The 17,328-nt window shown below is 41.3% G+C and overlaps 1 protein-coding gene across 6 annotated transcripts; it reads right to left on the bottom strand.

Annotated features, from left to right (window-relative positions):
- Positions 1 to 327: 327 nt before the first annotated feature.
- rab3gap2 (RAB3 GTPase activating protein subunit 2 (non-catalytic)) lies at positions 328 to 17,328 on the bottom strand. 6 transcript variants are annotated; one of them, XM_034857877.1, is made up of 37 exons: positions 17,078 to 17,328; positions 16,830 to 16,992; positions 15,522 to 15,610; positions 15,189 to 15,306; positions 15,021 to 15,102; positions 14,525 to 14,572; positions 13,950 to 14,025; positions 13,748 to 13,849; positions 13,113 to 13,212; positions 12,889 to 12,909; positions 12,470 to 12,568; positions 11,693 to 11,841; positions 11,485 to 11,564; positions 10,662 to 10,754; positions 10,405 to 10,544; positions 9,853 to 10,048; positions 9,481 to 9,624; positions 8,247 to 8,329; positions 8,066 to 8,130; positions 7,873 to 7,963; positions 7,565 to 7,686; positions 6,699 to 6,912; positions 6,083 to 6,180; positions 5,730 to 5,838; positions 5,445 to 5,605; positions 4,922 to 5,096; positions 4,489 to 4,668; positions 4,151 to 4,257; positions 3,842 to 3,908; positions 3,642 to 3,712; positions 3,502 to 3,537; positions 3,205 to 3,330; positions 2,060 to 2,275; positions 1,783 to 1,872; positions 1,434 to 1,658; positions 1,121 to 1,285; positions 328 to 562 (listed from the first exon to the last, which is right to left on the bottom strand). In XM_034857877.1, exons 2-37 carry the CDS (start codon positions 16,936 to 16,938, stop codon positions 410 to 412), a joined length of 4,200 nt encoding a protein of 1,399 aa, XP_034713768.1. In that variant the 5' UTR covers positions 16,939 to 16,992; positions 17,078 to 17,328; the 3' UTR covers positions 328 to 409. The 6 variants fall into 6 exon arrangements, with proteins under 6 accessions (XP_034713768.1, XP_034713774.1, XP_034713769.1 ...); XM_034857883.1 differs by having other exon boundaries at positions 15,518 to 15,610; positions 17,078 to 17,227; XM_034857878.1 differs by having other exon boundaries at positions 6,699 to 6,909; positions 16,830 to 17,251.

Below are 17,328 nucleotides of genomic sequence, written 5' to 3'. Positions count from 1 at the left end.
ATTGGTTTCGTTTTTCTCTCCACTGACAAAACTCCAAATTTACAAACAGCAGAGCTACGTGTTGGAATCAAATGGAATTCTCCTTTAAAAGACTATCCTTCCCCTCTGTATATCACTGCTTTCTACAATTAAGTTGTGAGGACTTTACAGTATTATATTATATTAACATCTGCTGAATGACAAAATACAAAATCTCCATGACAATGACGAGAGAGTGTGAAAAGGCCCTTTATCCTCTCTTTGGTGACTGTGTCATACGCTGCATGGGATTACACCTCTGGACACCACAATTCAAATCCTGAAGCGGAACTTCCTTCTTTTCTTTTATTATTTCCTTCCTTCTCTCTCTGTCTGCCTACTACAACCATGCCTTCAAAGGTGACTCCACCCCCCCCTCACCCTCTCAGGGTCAGTCCTCAGTTGCGAGGGCCTCCACAGCCTCGAGAAGGTGCAGACCCAGGCTGTACTGTGCGTGGTTCTCCGGCAGGATTTCAATCAGACGGCCGACCAGCCTGCTGGTCTGGGACAGGGGGACCATGGGGCACCGCAGCTCACTGGGGTCCTGCAGTACAAAAACACATTATATACATTTCATTGTTAAGCTTAATTTATGGGTGTTCCGGGAGCGAAGTGCGCAATAAAATGACTTCACCACGGCTGTTATTTCCAGCGCAAAGACTCTGCGAGCTGTCGCGGCGCATGGTTGTGCAACTTTAATATTTGTATTTTTACTATGTGCCCACTGTGTGCACTGAACTTTTAATTCAACATTGTGGTCACGTAAATCAAGTCAATGATTAGAGTATAGCAATATAATGTTTGGCAGTAGGCTGGTGTTAGATGGATGCATTTACTACTGTTGCCAGGCAGCCTGCTTTCCTTTACTTCCGGTCTCCTCTTCTCTACTACTTCTTGCATTTTTATCAATTATTTTGTTTGCTAGTAATGTTGTTGATTTGAGAATTTATGGTTGAGGGTGCCTCTGTAAATAACAGAAGACAAGGGGTTGAACCTAACAAAGAAGGCATACAAATTGCACTTATAGAATTGAGCACCTAGCCTGTGAGATACTGTGACTGAAATCTCTTCAGTGTATAAAATAACTTGTCTGGTGTCTCACCATAGCCTTGAGCCATGTGCAGAGGGTGGGGGGCAGGCGGGCCAGCAGCTCCATGGCTCCCTGCGTCTGGCTCTGGCTGTGGAGCAGTGAGTAACTCAGCCTCTGGCCAGTCAGCACCAGCAGCTGGGAGCCCAGCACATCCTTATCTTCCACCTCTAACATCACCTGGGTGAAAAGATGCCACACGCTTAAGATGAAAAGTCAGAGCAGATGAATTAACAAGCACTGTGGTCAGCACAGAGGTTTGACAAAAGTAGTATCATCCCTATTTTAGCTTCTATGTGCTACAAAGAAAACCACAAGTTTGTCTTGCCTCTTCAGCCCGAAGGTCCAGGCCCTGGTTGTAGAGCTCACAAACAAGGTGCCGTCTCAGGATGTCAGTGCTGACCTGCAGCAGGGAGCCCAGCTCCAGACACAGCGAGGGCCACCAGTCAGCTTTGGGTCCACTAGAGGGTAGAGGTGGGGGCCTGGTGCCAGAGGCTGAGCTGGAATGATCATCTATAGCCTGCACCCAGCTAGTCAGCACCCGGAGGAGGAACTGAGACAGAGTAGGAATGTGGGAAACATAAATGAGACAGCGCATATGGAGAGTAATGAGGAGATGGGATCAGAAGCTTTTCATTTTGTATTGACTTGTAGATCCTACACAATCCACTTCTCACCTCTTGTCGTATGAAGACCATGCCTGGGTCCATGTCTGCACTGGGCATCAACTGGATGGTTGTAAGATCTCGGAAGAAAGCATTCTTACCCTGGGACAAGACAGTCAGACAGACACAGACAAAGACACACACAAATTTTATGTGTAACCTCTAAAAGATTTTATTTGATATATAAAGATATATAACAATGGAGTAATTGTGTTAAGTCAACATGAGCCTTTGTGTGTGTGTGTGTGTATGTGTGTATTTGTGTGTGTCAATAAGTCCATCTCCTCACCTTGCTGTCAAACAGGCTGAGTGGTTTGAGCTTCAAGCTGAATGTCATAGCAGCATGCTGTAGGGAAGCTAACAGGCAGTGGTGTTGCACCAAGGGGTAATGGACGCCCTTCTGCTCCAGGGCAAGTTCAGCCAGTGATGCAGGGCCCTCCGCCCCGCACCACACCTCCTCCACGGACAGCTCCGGAGTGGAAACTTCCTCCACCGCTGAGTCCGCCTGCATTTAAAAACAGAAGAGATGGTTAGAAAGGCTTGCGTGCTTGTTAAGTGAATTCATTCAAATTATGATGTCAACCCGGGGTTGATGCATAGACTGTATAAGTGACGTCAAAACGTCTCAATAGTTCCCTTGTGGCTGGCTGCAGTATAAATCATAAATCGCCCCCTCCATGTTAGTGGATGGGACAAAAGAAATTACTACTGAAAACTAAAAGGTAAACATCAAATAATGTTTTGCCAATATTAGTTTCTTTCATTTAAGGTACAATAGTTATGATCAAGCAGTTTGTTCAAATGCTAATTTTTCAGATAATTTTGGTTTTTATTATTTGATGCTATAAAAACAGTGTGTAATGTCATTATTGACAGCTGTGATGGACTAGCGATTGGTCGAGCAGGTACAGTATGTGGGCGGGATTTTAATAGCCCGGCTCCACTGCCCGACAACTACTGCGCAGACTCTTCCAAATTACAAAATGGCAGCGCCATCTAACCATTAGGCCATTTCTAACCATCTCTTCTGTTGATCTTTACTGTGCAAGATCATGTACACAGTTTAACACTAGAAGGCAGTTTTCCCATTCATTCATTCATTGGCAGAAAGAGGAGAGTTTCTCTGTGCTCACCTGAAATCTCAGTTTAACCTGTGTACATAGCAGCGGGATTAGGGATCACAACTAGTTTGCAAGCCAATCATGCCATGTCCAGTATGCAACTTCCACTGGTGGGATGTTGAAAATTGAAACCTCCAGTGCACATGCACTAAGAATGGACTTTTCAGTATATTATTTTGTGGAGAAACCATTTCAGACATATTTCTTTACTGCAAGCAGCAGGCTAGCTTTAAATGCATATCAAGTACAAGTGCAGTTAGTAGTGGTAGTGATTGGTTTCTCCGGGCTTTTTTTCTGGAATATCTTTACTTACATAATGATCTATAAAAGACAAATGGCTCTGATTTTTAACTACTCCAGTCACCTCCATGAGGATCTGCAGCAACTGGACACAGCAGCCAAGGAAAGACGTCACTGCTTTGTCTCCCATTCCAATGTCCTGCCAACAATTAACAAACCCTTAATATTTGCGTCTTAATACTTTAATTGCAATATTTTACATCTGAAACAATCTGAGCCGTAACATTAGGAATGAATAAATACATGCATACGTATATCAAAACTTAAATCACACATTTTATTCAATGATTAATTTTTACTGAATACTTACCCGTCGACATAAGCGATCTTTGGGTGCTTTCCCCACCTAGGAAAAAAAGTGTATCCACTTTATACATTGCCTACGACGATGCCTTTACCTCAGACACACTGGCATACTTTATGTATGTACTGTATATGTGCGTGACTTGCCTTCTCCATGAGGTAGGCTGTTGCTGACAAACGCTTAACAATGAACGTACTCCACATCATTACAGAAATACCTGTGAGAAAGTAAAAGAAAGTCTAATGACACACTACTACTGTTATTTTCAGAAGTTAGCGATTACAAAGTGGGGTCAATAACATCACTTCTGATGATATAGTACTTTCAATCTGAAAAAGCCCCTCACCTAGTTGGATATGTGGACTGGAGACTAGCTTCAAATGTTCCACAGCCCACCATAAGTTTCGGCCCTCCTAGGAAGAGAATCAGGTGTGAGTCTAGATTTATGAACAAAGGTGCTTTGGTTCTTTGTCACCCATGTTTCTTGGATTTATGAAAACCTGTCTTTCCCCTTTAGTGAAACTGGCTTGTTGCAGAAAGTAGTGATAATATACACTAAATCAACTGAGGATACACATTGTTTTTTAATGGCTGTCTTATGTCTTGAACTATCATAAACACAAAAACCTATGTGTACACATGTGTGAATGCGCACCTCTGGGTCTTTGTTCCACTGCACCACATATTCCCAGCAGCAGTGGGCGAAGAGCAAGTTAGGTGAGAGGGAGTGTGGAAACCGCTGGCACACTGCCACCAACAGCTCTGGAAAGCAAAATGGACAGTGTTTGACTTGTATTTAAGTTATAGGGTGTAAAGGGGCTCCATTAAATAGTGTGTAGAGTCGCAGGCATTCCCTTGCTACAAAAGTTATTAACAACATGAACAGGTAAAACACAGTTAAATCTCTTTAACATGAGAGCCAATGTGTAATTCAATATCAAATTTGTGTATGTCAATAGCAAACATTTTAATCAGTTATTGTCCAGTCCTGACCTGCTATTGTGTCTGTGTCCTCATGGCTCTTTGCGTCCTGTTCCTTCCCTTCTTCTCCAGCCTTCTGCTTTAGTTTTTCATCTGCCTCTTTGTTCTCTATCTTTTGGAGAATTTCCTTTAGTCGCTCAGGGGCCAAGTTGTGCCTGAACACCCACTTGGAGACACTGTCGGCAATGCCACCTTTACAGACAGACGCGAAAAGAAAACAAGAAAAATATAAGATAATCTGTTTTTTTGTAGCCGGAACCAGTATATGGATATAAGAAGAACGTAGACTTCACAAAAGGAAATAATCAAAAAATATAGAAAGCATGACAGAAATAAAACATAGTGGCAGACAAGCTAACAAAAAAGTAATGCTGCCTTACCTTTTTTTGTTAGCTTGTCTGTCTACCTGTATATATCCTTCAGGATATTTTTCTTTACAGTCTACCTGTGCCTCCCTCCAGCAGCATTTTGATGGAGCACTGTGGTGCAGCGCCCCCTGCTGCTCCCTGAGGAGGAGGTACCAACAGCAGAGTCTGCAGAACCAGCACATCCTCTAGCTGGCGAACACATACACTCCACTGCTCCAGGTCTAGGGACACCGCCTCCCATTCAGACTGCAACTGTCGTGCACAAAAGCATTAAAATAGGCTGTGTCAGTGAGTATGCTGTTGAAGTATATTCTCCTATTTTTGTGGTGAATTACTAGAACTACTGTGTGTCTTAAGGGTGTGTGGGTGTGGTGCTCTGGAAACAATTCTTTTTTTGTTGATTGTTTTGTTTAAACTTCATCAGTTGGTAAAAAAACTGGGAGAATACAAATGACATAGTTCAACAACACATAAATAACATGTCTTGCTTGAAAATTAACCCCTTACAATTCTTATTTGACATACTTTTGTTTTTGATAGCACTGTCTGATGAGTGCACTTATGTGTTCAAATCCGTGTGTACACATGAGACTTCACTACCTTGCTGTCTGCTCGGCTTGTGATGCTAGTCTTGGCAGCACGGTGAGCAACGAAGGCTGCCAGCAGAGCAGCGGCAGCATTGTGGGACTGGATGCACGTACAGCGAACTTGTTGCCACCAGGGAGAGATAGACTGGGAGTCCCAAGATTCCTCAATTGCACCTGAAGAGGGGGAGAAGAAGTGATCACTCTTTTTTTCATCATACATTTTCATGAACTTTTATTGGTTGACAAAACAGGACAACGTGTGCAAATGAGTCCGCACACACTGGACACAAGCCTTTACCTGGCATGTTGCTGAGGGCGATGAGTAGTGTGTGTAGATTTCTAACAGTTTCTTCTGGTTTCTGTAGCACCTTCTTCTCTCTTTGCATCCACACACTTAGCAAAAGAGACTAAAAGAAAATGAAATGAACAAAAAACAATTTAGGTGGCACTCCTAAAAAACCTTTTAAACATGAAATAACTAAAAACTACATAGCATTATAAGATTTTTCCACTTATTTTGTCACAATGTATACGCTGTTTCATGTTCTTTTCATCTTTAAACCCTGAGCACATGTTACCTCTGTTAACATCTTAAACTCACCTTAATTTCAACCCATTCCATCAAAAAAAAAGAAAGATCCTCTGTCTTACCAGTAGCTGCTGTGGACTGATGCCAGCCTGCTGAAGTGTGTCACAGACTTCATAGAGTGGGCTCTTTCCACACAGACAACCCCAGAACATAAAGTTCCCTGCAGAGGACACACAAAAGCAAAGTCCTCAGTTTGGATTTCTGTGGTGTGCTCACTCATATGAGCCTGATGTCACTGAGATTTCTGTATACAAGGTTACATTTTTTGATACATACACACCACAGAATGCATCACATCTGCAATACCCCACAGTGACACGCTCACTAACATTGAATAAGTTGATAATTTGGTCCAGTCTTGTATTTCTCTGAGTGGAATAATCTTGTAATCAATGCACCTCCTCAAGTCAACATGACATTACTCTTGGACAAAAGGCATGAGCGGCACAACAACTCATATTGTGTATGTCTTGTAGTCTCCACTTGGCTTTGGTTTGGAAAAACACAGCTATACATCTCACACCCTGTCAAATGAGATTTCACGATTTTACTTATCTAACAATTCATTTGACAGTATCATACTGATCAGAAGTAGCGCCATACATTTTTGTTTGTGTCATAGTATCTATTTGGGTAACTGTGTCAAGACATACAATGTGCATATATAAGTTGCCATACCTAGCTGATTCCATTCAGTTTCAGAAGCGCGGATTACCCTCAACTCCCCGTTGTGGGTGCACTCCATCTGAGACAGAAAGGCTTGGACAGGCAAGGGTGAGTCAGGAGAGTCCTGGGCAAAGGAAACACTGTGTCTCGAAGTCAGTTGGGCGTAGCGTTGCAAGGTAGGTCCAACACGAGACAATTCCTCCTCTATGCCTTCGAGGGAGTCCTGCTGGTTGAGGAGAGCACGTGAGTGTTGATTATAGAGTTATGACTAATAATAATAAACCACCAAGCAACAATACTTCCCTAATTGGTAGCTTTACCACAAAACCTTAAATTAGCCCATCTTAAGGCTGATGATTAATGGAATTCAAGTTGTTGTAGCAAAAATGTAATTTTCAGATTGAAAAAGCTGTGATATATAATTTTTTTTAATGATACTCAATCTAACCATGAAGAGGGTTGAACACCCCTGTCACACAGGGGCCACCTATGGGACTGTTTTTACAGTTTAGTTATTTGTCCCGGATTCCAGCTGATTCCAGGGTGGTGCCCCATTTTGATTGTTTTTTAATTTGGTTTAACACATATTCATAACAATTTAATTATGATAAACCATTGTTAATAAATTGCCAATAACTGAATATGTACCTTCCTAATCCCCAACGACAGATTACAGGGACGATAGAGAATGATAAGGGAACCTTTAAAATATTCACATACCAAATCATAATAGCAATATTGGTTGAACAACAAAATTGCAATTTGATAATTTATTTTCAATATTATTTAGCCCAAACCTATATTATGTAGTCATATAGTTGGAAAATGTTTATAGCAAGTACTATTAACAAGCTTTTTGTATGTGTGTGTCCTCTCACATTTTTAGAACAGGCCTCTATGTCTGCAGCGGAGTGCAGGTGCTGGATGTCAGTGTAGAGCTGAAGCAGTTTCAGCTGTGAAGAGCAGAGCTGCAATAACTCTACATCCACTGCCTCAGGGTCTTCAACGCAGAAATACACAACCATTAATAAAGAAAGAAAAAGCATTGCCATACGGTATGTATGATAAGTACATTTCAGCCATTTATCTGAGCAAATTATCTGGAAAACCAGTATATGACATCTGTTATAGTATATATTAGAACAATCAGATCATTGTTTTTCTTAATAATAAACTGATAGTTTACCTTGTTGCTTCAGAGTGTCATGTAGGGCGCATGTGATGTTAGTAAGACATGAGACTGGAGCATACTTATTTGACAGCAGAGACTCCAAAGCCTAAAGCACAAAGACCGCAGTTAGAAATGTGACTGTTACCACAAAGAGAATAAGTTTCTCTATTAGTGTGTGAGGCAACTCGTACAGTGTTTTTGTCTATACCTGCTTCTTAATGGCAGGGTGTTTAATATCTAGCAGCGCACCTTTAGCTTCGCTCTCCAAAATATCTGGGAAGAAAAGATGGATAAGCAGAGATAAACATAGAAAATCATAGATTCAAACCTCTCACATGTCAAACAGGCATATCTAGATTTCCATTCAGCTCTCACTCTTGTTTTCTTACCAGGCTCCACCCCTCTGCTTCTAAGTAAAGTACTCAGCCTCTTTAACAGGTGCAAATCTTTGGCTCGCTCGCTCTTTTTGTCACTGAAATGGAGCAGAAGGAATAGATTAGGTTAGGATATATTGCTGGCAGCCGTTATCAACAACTCGTAGACTGGGGAAAGGTATTAATACTTAAAGTTAATGCTTGAAGTTAAACTTTGTGGCTGAAAACCTTTCAAAAGTGACTGATGACAGTCCAGTTGACATAAATTATCTTCCAATTCTTTACTATGACCTCAATAAGGTTTTTGTTGAGTTAAGAGAGTAAATTAATTGAGTAATTGAGGAATATGTTTCTATAGCTGAGGTTTACAATACAAATATTACAAGAATAGTATTCCTACATACAGGGACCTACAACTAAATATTTATTTATTTAATAGCAAATTTGACAATAAAAAGTATCTGCAAGCAACCCTACAAGAAATGTTTAGGGAGACTTGGAAGCTGGCCGAGGAAACATTAAGACAGCAACTTGTCGTTTTACCACTTTGATTTTTGTTCAGTTTTTACAAGTGAAATACAGTACAACATACTGATTATGGTGTTTTTCCATTACATGGAACCTGCTCGGCTGCGGTTCCCCATCCCCCTTTTTCCATTTGCGATTAATACCGCCTCATACGTGAAGAGAGCATAGCTGGTCGTCATAACAGGAAACTGCCGTGACCAAACGCGACACACACAGAACGTTGAAGGTGTGTTGCTTTTGATTCTCGGCATTTGGCTGTTTTCCACAGCCAGAAGACACATTTAGTTTCAAAAGAAGCTGGAGGCGTCAAAAAACAACAACCGATGGCTAAACTATCTAAACACGGTGAGTTTGTTCAGAAACCATGTCTGTCGTTAGCAATGATGACACAGTGAACAGTGACGATTCTCTCCAACCAATCACTAGTCTGCAGGTTTTCAGGTCACCTTTTGGTAACAACTCAGCTTGCTTGGAACCTCGACTGAGATAGTATTAAAAAAGTACCTGTTAGCAGGTACCAGGGACTTTTTTCCGTAATGGAAAACCAAAAATGGCAAGTAGAGTCGAGGTGAGTCGAGAAGGTACCATGCAGTAGAAAAACACCATGAGTATGCTTCAGAGGTGCTGAGCTATTTCTTTAAAAATGCCTGCATGACAAACAGCTGATCTACAGTGTCTTTGAGGTTAATGTATGTGTGTTTTTGTCTGTCTATGTAGCAACCTGAGAGCCAGGTGGAAGGGGATGTTCACTGTCCTCAATGCTCCTGTGATGGGATCCAGCAGACACACCTGCTGGGTGTGGAGCTGCCAGCCCTTACTGGTCACACTGTTCACCCCCATCAGACGGTAGCCAGCATACAGCAACCTGGAAGTGCACACACACATACAGACAAACCAAAGAATTTTTTAGAGAGATTTTATTGTGTGCTCTTAAGCAGTTTGTCTACTCATGAGTGTCAGAGTATCCAGAATATGCATCAGTGGTATGCTATACATGATAATGCACATGCTTTGTGTTTGTGACGCTTATGAGGCTAAGAAATAGCTTAAACAAAAATTTTACATCTTCATTTTTAGAGTGCATTTTTTATACCTGCAGTGTTTTCCCACAGTGAAAGCTCCAACTCGAGGACCCTGCTGCATCCCCCACACCTCCAGGATTCCCCTGCGGGGTGCGTAGATCACCAGGAACAAAGCATGGCGTCTTGGAAGGGGGGCAGAGGGGGAGAACTCCCGATCAACTCGCTCCTCCGGAACCTGCAGCCAACCCAGTTGAGCATCTCGATAGCCTGCAGTTAAGTTAATACATGAATGAATATTCATATTTACATTACAGGGACACACTTAACATTATTTAAGTGAATGCATGACTTGGCATCCCAACTCATTTTAAAAGAATGTTTGATAGACAGAATGTAAAGGTTCAACATTTTGAGCTCTTGGACCACATGAATACTTCCGACATGTTTAATTGTAACTAAATGTTCTTTATGTACTGCTTCTTGACATTTGAACCATGGTCACTCAATTCTGAACAGAGAGAAGGTAAATGGAATATAAAATCTTTCCCTATTTAGCACGGCTCCATGCTTTACCTATTGATTCCTTTCCAGCGATCTCTTCAAAAAACATTCATGTTACTCACCTTTCCACATGCGGACGGCAATGCCCCTGGCCAAGTCCAGCAGTGTAACTCGACCAAAGTCATCCGTCACTCCAGCCAACGTGTTGCAGGGAGACAGACAGATGGACTCGCCATGGCGGCGGGAGTCTGGGAGACCATATCTAGGCGGAAGAGGTCAGATTTATGAGAAAATGACATCAACAAGCTTCATATTGCTTATAGCAATAAGACACAATATGGGATTGTTGCATTTGTGTTGAGATGTCATGGAAAGGTACCTGATCGACAAGGGCGTTGCAGGCTCCACCTTGGGCTTCTGTTTCTGAACAGCCTCTTCTTCATTCTTGTGCTTGTTCCAACCTAACCATCCACTGGGAAGAAAACATCAAAGGAGAGTGATGGAATTATAAAAAATAGACACAGAGAAAGTCAGCAATTGAGAAAAAAAGATGATGACTTCATGTAAAAAATAGAGGATTTTGAGAGGCTACAGTACAAGAAAAAGTAACAAAGAGGAGGCTAATGATAGGGAAATACCCATTGTATGGATTAAACTGACATTGAGCCGAGAACAGGATATAATTATAAGAGTATTGATTTGGCTGCTTTGTGCAGCAGTAGATGGTTATCAACGGTGCGGCATTCAGTCTTTGAGTGTTTATGTGACAGGAAACAAGGCACGAAGAAACCCTTTTTTCTCTTTTAAACAATGCACTACACAAAATGTAATGTGGATGTTAGTGTTGTCCTGCGCTTTTGCTATTATTACCCATCATGTTTATTTGACAATTGATTGTCTTAATTCCTGTATGTTTCAGAAAAGTGCTATTAAACTGAAATTATGTTTGGTGGAATTATTGTTTTATAATACAGTTAATGCAGGTTATCTTGCATATACACACATGGAAGCTAGATTTTAGACAATTCACACACACACACACACACAAACACACACACACACACACACACACACACACACACACACACACACACACACACACACACACACACACACACACACACACACACACACACACACACACACACACACACACACACACACACACACACACACACACACACACACACACACACACACACCTGGCCGCACTGAAGAGTGCTGAGGTGAGTTTACTGGCCACAGCCATAGCCACGTGAGAGAGGAGAGGCTGGGTGCTTCCCTAAAGACAGACAGAGAGACACAACAAACGGCTAAATGTTTTGCACACTATTATGTACAGCACTGTCTCCTGTAGGTTATTTGCACCATAACGTAAATTACTACTTACTTGCTCCATCTCTCACTCACCTCTACTGCATAGTAAAAGCCTGTGTATGGACCACCTCCCACAGTGACATACTGACTCATGGCAGGGGGGTTGCCCTTGACTGAAGCATTAAAACCCCCCAGGATAGATGCATTCTTCATCTGGTCAAACACACACAGTGTCATAACGCCTAACAGAAGGAGATGGAGAGAGAACAGAGATGTGGGAAAAGAGAATTACAGAAATTAATGTAGTAACCGGATTGCTTAATGTCAATAGTTAATTTGATTTGATTTTAAATAAGATAACCTCTTCCCAGCACATGAATCCACCGCACAATCCTTTTCATGTTTCATTCATTGTAATGCAAACATATGTAGAATGCATTATAAAAAGTCAATTTTGTTTGCCGCTTCCCCATGAAGTTTTTCTTGTCAAAATGTTGTCAGAAAGTCAGATGCGTAAAATTCTGTAATACTTCTTCAGAATGAACTCTAAACACTTTAACTCTGTGGGACGTAGTAGTAAATTAAAAGATGGATACCACAAACACAAACACTGGCTGCGTCACGCAAGCGTGGCGTTTCTGTTGTGTGTCAGCTCAAGCCACGCCTGAGACATGTGTGTCCCGCAGTCAGTGTGTAAGCTCTATCCTGTTAACATGAGAGCCAAAACACAAACGGACATGACACACAGCTGACACACAGCTGACACGCTCGCGCGACGCATCAAGTGTGTAGCCAGCCTAAGGCAATCAACCACCGGTAAGAACAAAAAATCAACTTAATTATATATAATAATAAAAAACTGTCTCTTACCCACACTACAGTGGTCAACAATGGTGTCCATGTCATGCAGACCCCATTTCTTATAGGCCAAGGGAGGAGGCTGGATCACATCACTTCCTGCTGCTGCCGCTGGATGGGAAAACACAGATAGTCATTTATTCATCATCTGTAGCTAGCCAGCAGGCATGTCTTTCATTTAAATATATTTAAAACTATAGCACTGTGCTTTAACTGTGACAATAGAAGATTTAGGCCACACCGCAAATTCATGGGAAGACGCACACACACCAACAGCAAGAACAACTAGATGTAGAGAGAAACCCTAAAGCTAGGCTTCTAAACTTCTAGAGACTTTATGTAGGGTTTGTGTGTGCAAGTGTGTGTGTGTGTGTGTGTGTGTGTGTGTGTGTGTGTGTGTGTGGTAGTTTTGCAAATGTCTCCTTAGGTACCTGAATGTCTTGTGGCAAACACTATCCACCAAGCCAGCAAATGAAGAATACATTGCTAGTTAACACACCGCAAAATACTTTTAACACAAAACGTAATACCAACAGATTTCCATGACTCCCAACCTACAATACAAACACACACGCATAAGCATAGAATTTAAATACTCCCAGTTGGAAGTGTTGCACACACATACATACACACATGCTCAGGCAAACAGCAGTACCTCTTGCCACCTGGTTCCTGCAGGCACGCAGAGATTGAAAGAGGCTGAAGCCATCGATAGTGACCAGAGCAGCAGGGTATAAGATACTTAATTCTTCGTGCTGTGATTGGATAAAGTCAATAATTATACATTTGCTAAATGACATGGTGGGTTACTCAGGAAAAGCTAGTAAGTGAAGCTCGAGTTTAGATCGAGGTAAATGTACTCACAGAAACGTGATCCTAAGTTCAAGAATTATTCTCCATACTAATGCAGTTGAAGAAATTTTTCACCATACACATTTTTGTTAAGAGTTACATTAGAAGATTGATATCTGGATTTGTCCAAAAGTGACAAAATTGACATAACAGCAACTCTGAAGCTCACTGATTAACATGATATACTTTAATTAGAAACAAGTTTTACCAGGGGTTATTGATTATTTATAACCCAGAGATCAGACTTCTGGGACTCACTGTGACATTACTAGGCAACCAGCAAATACTGTACTAAAGTACCTGCTGCTGGCTTTATTTTTCGTATTTATCAAGTAGATATCTTAGAAAGCATAGAAGTATATTTTTATTTTCATACCTTTGAATTAAAAAAAAATGGAAACACACAGTTCTTATAGAAATGTTCAATGTCTGAATTACCTGCTCATTTACTCCAGGATGACGAGGGATCTCATATGTGCGACACTTGAGCCTCAATACAGGGTCCTCGTGTAGCAGCTGGGCCAGGAGGAGAACCCCGTGCTGACGAGAAACAATTGGTGTTACATTTAATACAGGCATTCTTCGCTATTTCTTCTGCTGATTATCTGAAAATAGTGATTGTTGCCTATTGGAAAGATACCTCTGTATAGAAGCGGACATAGCCAGAAGTGAAACCCACTACTACACATGTCCAATCGGGCCGCCCTGTGGAGCTCCTACACACACACAAACACACAACAACACACACACACACAATTATTCTATGTCCACATGAAGAAAAATGGTACAAGGACACAAATGTTATTGAGGCAGTACAATACTTATGTAAACTCATGGACTAGTGGCATGGTCTTCACAATATCAATTCACAATATCAATAATAAGCACACTACTCAGTTCTTAAGGGTATAAGTAGCAACGTCTCCGCGGTGGCTGTTAATGTAGCTGTTAGTTTCTTCCTTATTACTTATTCTTATTCTGTGTGTTTCAGAAAAGTTAGGTAGAATAATTGCTTTATAATATAATTAATGCAGGTTCCCTTGCATATACACACATGGAAGCTGGAATTTTAGCACGCACGCCGCACGCACGCGCGTGCGCGCGCGCGCGCCCACACACACACACACACACACACACACACACACACACACACACACACACACACACACACACACACACACACACACACACACACACACACACACACACACTTACCTCTTCTGGCTTGCCAATGGTATACAGATAGAGCTGCTCACACACTCTCTGTAGTGAGAAAACATACACAAAGTAGGATGTTGTTCACTGTACAGCTCTCTCTCGCTCAAGAACCTTGGAAAAAGCACTTATGCATTGGGTCATGTTTCATTTGTTTCCCCACTGTTGAAGAACTATCCCATTAAAAGGGGTATCTTTATTATTTTATTTGTGCTCTGTAGTTTTTTATTTGTCCTCTGTAGTTTTCCTATTCTATTATTTCATGTATATTCTGTATGTTTGCTGTCTGATGTCTACTGTAACATTGTAATTTCCCATTTTAGGATTAATAAAAATATATCTATCTATCTGTATTCCTGACTGTAAGTTTCTTTCCTTCTGCCATCCAATATAGTGTAATTGTCCTTAATCCCTTGTCCTTAGACATAATGCTAACCAATCAACTCTTCTGTTGTCATTTTCATTCCTTCTCAAATTAATCTAATTGGACTCTTACCCTTCGTCAGTACTCAGGGTTCCGGTCCAAGACACATCCAGAGTCATCTCCTCTCTGCCGCTGTCATCTGTACGCCACTTAGCTGTAAGAATCAACATTAACAGCCATGTATAACACCTCTGTGTACTTAGAATTGAGTGTGCATGTATGTGTATCTGTATATCTAACCTGAGAGAAAGACAGCCTTCTGTTGGCGGGCCACAACTAATAGGTCAGAGCATGGCGACAGGGACACTACACAGTCCTGCAGCCAGGGTTCTCTCTGCTCTGTAGTCTCCTCCTCCACCTGCGGGGAAAAGAGGAAAGGCAGTTGGAGGGGACCTTTCCTTTCAATCAGCAAATGATGTGAGTGACAATCCCATACAACACCTCCGGTCAGTTTCCCATTTTGGACAAAGTTGCGACTGAAGCAGCTTTGCAATGCCAATTACACCTGTGTTTTTAATATTGTAGGGAGAAATGACAATGGGAGAATCAAGAATCAAACACAAAAGGACAGACCGTTGTGACTGAAGTGCCTCCCTCCTCTTTGTTGTCGCCACTATCCCATGCTGACTCCCAGTCGGAGGCCTCCCACGAAAGCTCATTTTCTGTTAGGGATAAGGGGAATAGAGAAATCCAAGGACAATAAGCATACTTTTGTGACATCTTGCTGATTTTAAATATGGCCATGCAACAAATTTACAGGGTATTCACTTTTTTGGTGGCAAACACACAACAACAACACTGATCATAAGTTCCAAGAAAAGTGACACATTTAAATGTTAAAGTGAGGTGTGAAATCAAAGGCTAAAGTCACAGAGCAGTTGCGTATGGTAGTGTTAAAGTCAACCGCTAAAAGTATTAACTTAACACAAACATGATAATGATATTCTACCAAACCATAAAAAGGTAAATGAGAGAGGACATGGTGAAGGTTGTGCTACAGGGAAATATAAAAACATTTAAGTGACAGAACAAGTAGCAAAATCCAGGATGAAATCCCAATGCCATGGACATTTATAATGCCTTGGTGCTGCGTGTGTGAGGGTTGATTTTTCATATTTCTGCTCACCCTGGACAAACCGTATAGCCTTCTCTTTGTTTCTTGAACACTTATATTGCACACATTTGTTATAGTGTCTGTATTACATATTTTATATATGATATGCCTACTCTGGATGTATGTTCTTGACTGCAGCAGTGCTTTGCTTTATTTTGTATTTACTTTTTAATATATTTATTATGTACTGTATGCACCAAATACACCAAGGTTAATTTATTGCAAGTACAAACTTGATTGGCAATACATCTGATTCTAAGTTTACAAGACTGAGGGGATGGCATGCTCTGTTTGTCTAACCGCATGAAGAGTGCCCTTTCTGTGTGCATGTTTTCTTAGGTTGAGCATCTTTCAGTGATGTGTTCAGGTGCCTTATGTGAGATGACTCATAGCACAAAGGACAGTGCCCTGGTGGTACATGTATTGCAGAGCACGGATAGAGCTCCATCCATCATTACCTTTACAAAGCCTTACCTTGTTGTTATTAATAGAATTCTTTAAAGATACATTGTCTTATTCTCTCAGATCTGAGCATTAGTGTATTTTGTACAGAACATAACAGAATTGAACGAATAAAAACCTGCTTGCAACATTTAGCCACCTTGCTATAACGTTATATAGCTATGGTCCTTAGGTTAGTTAGCAATTACTTTGTTTTATGACTAGAAACTGGACCGTTGTCACTCTGGTTACCGTTAACAGTTAAGACTAGCTATGTAGCGTTAAGTTACTGTCGCTGCATGCTACAGACATGCATCTGTCCTGACCTGTTTGATTCTTCTCCTCCACTGGCTCGGTTTTCTGGTTCTGGAATAAGTAGTCCCTGACCGTCTTGAGCTCTTGGAGCCGACAAAACTCCAATAAGCTGCAGGACATCTCTCTCCCGTCCCGTCAGGACCGAAGTAGAGAATCAGCCAATTAGCCCACTTGCTAACAGTCCAGATGTAGAAGATCAACGTAACGTTAACTTAGCCGTTTGAGTCCTTTTGCAAGTCCTGCTATCGTTTTAACTTACCTTAGTGACAGCCTATTCACAACGACAATATAGGTAATTGTCTTAAACTAACACCGACATTAATGTTAACGCGAGTCTGGTACCCTTATTTCCTCCGAGATTGGCAGTTTCCACCTTATTCGCCTTCTTTCTGAGGTGTTGTCGATGACACAACGCTAGCATAACAACACACATATGCTTCCGGGTTAGAGCTGAGTCGAAATCTTCAAAATAAAAGCTTTAAGCTGCAAATTTGTTTACCAATTATAACT

Source organism: Etheostoma cragini, chromosome 20 (assembly GCF_013103735.1).
Source record: "Etheostoma cragini isolate CJK2018 chromosome 20, CSU_Ecrag_1.0, whole genome shotgun sequence".
Classification (NCBI taxonomy): domain Eukaryota; kingdom Metazoa; phylum Chordata; class Actinopteri; order Perciformes; family Percidae; genus Etheostoma; species Etheostoma cragini.
The sequence above is the reverse complement of the archived record's forward strand: the minus strand, read 5'-3'. Positions and strand labels throughout refer to the sequence as shown.